Raw genomic sequence first — 5,838 nt, 5'->3', positions numbered from 1 at the left:
ATTACGCCTCTATAATTCACAGGCTTGGGTGTCTTATTGGAATTATAAAGTAGCCCTATGCAAATAATTTTTTAAAGATGCAAGGACAAATGATCAGACAAAACTGAGGATACACCTCAAGTAAGGACCCTAAAATCTTAATAGCGGCAAGGCACTGTGTCAAGAAAGAAAAGGGAACAAAAGCTGGCTTAATTTAAAATCGTTATAATAATCAAATAGGGGTCCATTTGAAATGTTTGTTTCTGGCTTGCCTGCTCTGTCAGGTAGTTGCTGGATTTGCGTGTCGCCGTCTCTGCAGCGCTCCCCTGTTCAGTTGTTCTCGTGCTGAAGTCTCTGTCTTGGGTGTAGATAGCTGAAGTTCCTATAAAAATGAGATTTGATCATACATGTTTGAGGAGCTTTGCCACAAGGATTAATCCATTTTATAAATGACAGGAGTGATGCATGGTGTCACCATTTTCAGAAGTATTCTCTGATTTTAAGTATCTCTCTAATACTGTGCTGAATTTTACCCCTAATGATGCAGACCTCACTGAAGTCTGCAAGTACCTCGTAGCCTCTGAAAATGAGATTGCGCCATTTCACAGGGTTTAGGATATTAAATCTGTAAGTTAATGATGAATCAGTATATCATTATATAAACGCCGTGAAAACTGAAGCTGTCCCCACTAAAACAAAATACACTGATGGATCTAAGCATGTTCTTACTGTTACAGAAATACTCAAATTTCATCAGAGAGACTCCCAGTAAAGAGTGGCTATTGGTTTGAGGAAGGGAAGTTGGTGAGTGCTGTCTATGCAAGAGGGGTGGGATGCAGACTGAATTCCTGAAGACGTAAGTCAGCACCAGGGTGTACGGCCGGGCCCTCAGAACAGAGAACCCCGGTGCTGTCAAATGCTCCCCTGAAAACGGTCAGAAAATCTCACATCAATAGTATTGTTTCTGAGCTTGTGTTTGGTAAGTTGTGCCATCGGCGGTTTGTGCGTTTTGTAAAGAAGTGAGCATTTAACACTGGTATCTTTTTGTTTTCTTATCCTATGGTCCAGCTATGAGAAATGCTGGCATCTTTGGCTCCTTCTTGGGTCAAAGTGTTGGAAGTGCGGATATATTATTTATCAAGTGTGTTATCTTAGGTCATTTTTATATACCGGTGATATTTAACAGCATTTGGAAGTTCACAGTTTTTCTTTAGTGTTCATTTGGCCTGAAAAGTTGTGTTGTAAGAGCTTCGGAAAATTAATTACATCTAATTGAAATTCTTTGGCAATCCTCAGTCAGCTAGGTGCCTTTAAGAAGCCATCTTTCTTTGAGCAAGGCTTGAATAAGCCTAGTAACTCCCCCCAAATTAGATTTGTATTAAGGTTATTTGAGGCTGTTTCAATACTTGGATAAAATTGGGTCATCTGCTGTTACAAAGATACCACTAATTAAAACTAAGATCAGCAACTGCTTACAGAGTATGGGGGGTGTGATTGCAGAGCTACTGAAGTGCACATTGCAGAGTTTGTGTCCTCAAGGAGCATCAGAGGATTAAAAGTTGTTAAGCTATACAGGGACGAATATCAAATTCCTCGAGCAAAAGCGTTGCTGAACTCTCATAATGCCCGTCTGAGATTCTAAAAAGGTCTCCAAACATGAAATGGGGAAGTTGGTTTGCACGAGGATGGATTTCATTACATCCCTCTGCCTATTCGTGAGATATGGCTTCAGCCTGCTACTCCAGGGTGTTTTGACCTTGGGATTTGACAAAAGGATTTCAGCTGGGAGTCATACAAAGAGAGAGAATGTTGCCATGGAAAGCTGAACAACCCCTTAAAATCACGGCTTTGCTCTGCTGTATATCTGTGATGTTCTGTATTTCTTGAAGCTTATCTCACAGTGTACGTGACAGGTTTTGTCTCCAAAATCTAACCAGCAAGTTACTCCCATTTTACTACTATCCATCCTCCAGCAGGCTGGCATTTCCAGCTGCCAGAGACCCAAGAGCGAGATCCCTCTATAACCGTGATGTTTCTCCATGCAAGAATGTTTTGAATTACCTTTGAAGCACGTTCAAAAGCATAAGGATTTAATCAAGCACATGTAGCTAAAAGAACAACAGTCGTGGTGGCTGTGTCCCTGGACAGAAATGTGAATGTTAATTGCTGTCCTTCAAGAAGTTACAACACATATTAATTGATGTTTGGCACCAAAAGGAGGATGGTAAATAAGAAGATCGAAGATAGTGCTTATTGTTAAGTTTTGGTCATCTCAAACCCTCTGAATTCATCATTTAAAGTCCTGCCAGTCAAGAAGAAGTGGAGATAATTATTTATTTTTTAAATAAACCTTCTGAATTGTTTTTTTTTTTTTTACTTCAAGACTGTATCAATGTACTAGTATTTCTGCAAGCATTCTTCTGGTGGTTATCATGGAATTTGAGTGTTTTTGTATATAACAATCTTCATTACTGAATGTCTGAATCTACCTGTCACAGTAAACCAAATCTCTTCATGTATGTCAAGCTATTAAAAAGATTTTCTTGGAACAGGACTTTGAAATTCTCTATTCGGAAACCTAGATGACTGAAGAGCATTATGGAAATGGATTAAAAATATCATCAACTGCTCCAGTTATCAAAATGGTACCAAATTTTGCCTCATGAGAGCAGATATAACCACGGCACTCACACTGCAGCTCTTTCATTCGTTTGCTACTAAGCCCGTTTTTCTTCAAGTGGGATTTTAAGGTATGCAAAGCCTTCTAAAATAATTCAAAATGTATGTTCAAAGTGATTGAAAACAACATGTTTTCTGCATTTTTTGTAGCCATTGCAGGACAAAAATGCTCTGTTGAATCCCTACACTTGTGTATCGCTACTATAAATTCTTGTGTCAGTCCCATTAGCTTAATTTAATGTGACTGATCTAATTAGACATGATGTGTTGCAGCAGCCACACGCCAGCCTGCAAACTCGGATAAGCTCTTTCAGGTGATGGCAGCTCTGTATGTTTTTTGAACCCACAGCAGCTGATGAAAAATACATGTATTTTTAATTTTAAAGCTGCACCCCCTTTAAAGTCCCCTGGGTGGGGTGACCCAGGCCATTGTGAGGTGGAGCCAGGCACAGGGCAGCCGCGCAGGGTCCCCCCCATGCCCAGAGACCCACACGGCGAGCCCCGGCCCTGCCTGCCTTGCCCCTGAGCTGGGAGGGCTCCTCCATCCCAGCAGCTGTGGCCACAACCCAGGGACTGCATGGCTGGGGAGTTTGGGCACATCCAGGTGGGCACCTATCTGGAGATCAAGCGCAGCGATGGGCGCATCCACCCAGCAATGGTGACAGAGCTCCATGGAAACACCTCCAGCATCACCGTGGAGTGGATCGAGAAAGGGGCCAACAAGGGCAAGAAGGTGGATCTCCAGCTCGCCTTTGCCCTCAACCCACATCTGGCCCCAGGGAGCATACCTGTGACCAGCACTGAGGCCCTACCATCGGCTAAAGGGGACCAGAGCCTAGTGAGTGAAGTGCTGCCACAGCCCATCAAGGTCGAGAAGCCATCTGGGGATGGCAGGGACCCCATGGCTCGCCGACCTGCCTCAGGGTACTATAACCACAGGTGGACATCGCCATGTGTGCGGCAGGTGGAGAGGCTGCAGGAACAGCGGGAACGCCGGCGGCTGGAGATGAGGGAGCGGCGAGCCCAGCAGGCCACTGCATCACTCCATCCCAGGGCTGATGTGATGGACATGATCCAGGAGTACCGCAGCCACCTGGACTGTGACGCTGTGCAGGCCACCAGACCCAGCCGGCCCCATCGCATCTGCGTGTGTGTCCGAAAGCGGCCGCTGAACCAATATGAGACTGAGCTCAAGGACTTTGATGTAGTGACTGTGCCCTGCCAGGATGTGGTGATGGTGCATGAAGCCAAACAAAAGCTGGACCTCACTCGATACCTGAAGAACCAGATCTTCCGCTTCGACAATGCCTTTGATGACCAGGCTACTAATGAGCTGGTGTACAAGCACACTGCCCAGCCCCTAGTGGAGACTGTCTTCCAGGGGGGCATGGCCACTTGCTTTGCCTATGGCCAGACAGGCAGTGGCAAAACATACACCATGGGGGGAGACTTCTCCATCAAGAACCCAGAATGTTCCAAAGGGATCTACGTGCTTGTGGCTGAGGATGTCTTCAGCAGGCTGCAGGACCCCAACTGCCAGAAGCTAGAGCTCCGGGTCTATGGGGCCTTCTTTGAGATTTATGGGGGCAAGGTGTTTGACCTGCTGAACTGGAAGAAGCAGCTGAGGGTGCTAGAAGATGGTAAACAACAGATTCAGGTGGTGGGGCTCCAGGAGCAAGAGGTCACGTGTGTAGAAGATGTCATCAAGCTGATTGAAACTGGTAGCAAATGTCGCATGTCGGGCCAGACATCTGCCAACACTCACTCTTCCCGGAGCCATGCCATCTTCCAGATCATACTCAAGAAGAGAGGATATTTGTTTGGCAAGTTTTCCCTGATCGATTTAGCTGGGAATGAAAGAGGAGCTGACATCTCCACTGCAGACAGGCAAACGAGGCTGGAGGGGGCTGATATTAATAAAAGCCTCTTGGCCCTGAAGGAGTGTATCAGGGCGTTGGGGCGTAACAAAGCCCACACGCCGTTCAGAGCTAGCAAACTCACCCAGGTATTGAGGGACTCGTTCATAGGAGAGAACTCGTCTACGTGCATGATCGCCACTGTCTCTCCAGGGATGAGATCCTGTGAGCACACTCTCAACACCCTGCGCTATGCTAACCGTGTGAAGGAGCTGGGGGTGAACTTAAGTTCTCTTGGACAACCCTGTCAGGAAGTGTCCAGGTTCCTGTATCGCTCGACAGACATGAAGAAACCCTGGACTATGCAGAACTTGCCCGGGACAGCTGAACTGCAGCTGTTGGGAGTACAGGGAGAGGAGGAAGTGACCCCCCAGTTATTTACTTTCAGTGCCAGGATGAAAACCCAGAAGAAGAGAAAAGAGATGGATAAAAGAACACTTATAGAGGAGCACCAGGAGTCTCTGCGGTGGTTGAAAGTATTCTTAGAAGTGGCTGAAGAAATAGACTACGACGTAGATTTTTACGCTGCACAGTTTGAAGCAGTCCTGGGACAGAAGATTGACATCCTGACCGAGATCCAGGAAAAAGTCAGATCTTTCCGGTCGGTTCTTCGCAAGGAAGAGCAAGGTGGCAACCAGATCAGCGCAAAGAGATCTCGTGCGCTGTAAGCTGTGCCGGGATCCGTCCCCTGAAACTGCTGTAAGATGAGAGCTGTTACAGCGCCACTGCTTTAACTGCCCAATAACTTGGATGCTTAAAAAATTCTTAAATGTGTCTGCAGGGAAATCCTGGTGGTTTTTCTTAAAAGTAATGGCTCAGACTTGTAGGAGAATACTCCTATGGTGTTTCCAGATATTTTTCATTGTAAAGGTAGAACCTTCATTTGCAAGGATCAGAGTTGTAGGAAAAGGCAAGGACAGGACTTACAGAAAATGTATCTCACCTCATCTGTGCAGGTTTCCCTCTCATGCCGGTAAAATATTTTATATATACGTGTGTGTATATATATACACAAACATATATGTGTACCTTTTTAGATAACAGCCTATTTCCAGGCTTCTGCCAAACTTCACCAGAATGCAGACTCCCAGGGAGGCAGGCATTTGGAGTGATTTAAAAAGGTGTTAATGCAAACACTGCCATTTTTGAGCATGATACTTTTGAGAAATGAGGGTTATTTTGTCATGGCATAAGCAGTGGCTTTTCTTTTAGCATCTGTTCGCTCTCCTTTTTTCTCTGTCCTTGTCTTTTTTAATCACGTTCT

The 5,838-nt window shown here is 45.4% G+C and overlaps 1 protein-coding gene across 1 annotated transcript; it reads left to right on the top strand.

Annotated features, from left to right (window-relative positions):
- The first annotated feature begins 3,235 nt into the window (after positions 1 to 3,235).
- Positions 3,236 to 5,242, top strand: KIF2B (kinesin family member 2B). Its single transcript, XM_062591707.1, has one exon. The coding sequence runs from the start codon at positions 3,236 to 3,238 to the stop codon at positions 5,240 to 5,242; it is 2,007 nt and encodes a 668-aa protein (XP_062447691.1).
- The last annotated feature ends 596 nt before the right edge of the window (positions 5,243 to 5,838 follow it).

Source organism: Rhea pennata, chromosome 19, assembly GCF_028389875.1.
Source record: "Rhea pennata isolate bPtePen1 chromosome 19, bPtePen1.pri, whole genome shotgun sequence".
Classification (NCBI taxonomy): domain Eukaryota; kingdom Metazoa; phylum Chordata; class Aves; order Rheiformes; family Rheidae; genus Rhea; species Rhea pennata.
The sequence above is the reverse complement of the archived record's forward strand: the minus strand, read 5'-3'. Positions and strand labels throughout refer to the sequence as shown.

Coding starts and splice junctions, on each gene's coding strand:
- KIF2B (XM_062591707.1), top strand. CDS start 3,236: ATGGCTGGGGAGTTTGGGCACATCCAGGTGGGCACCTATCTGGAGATC.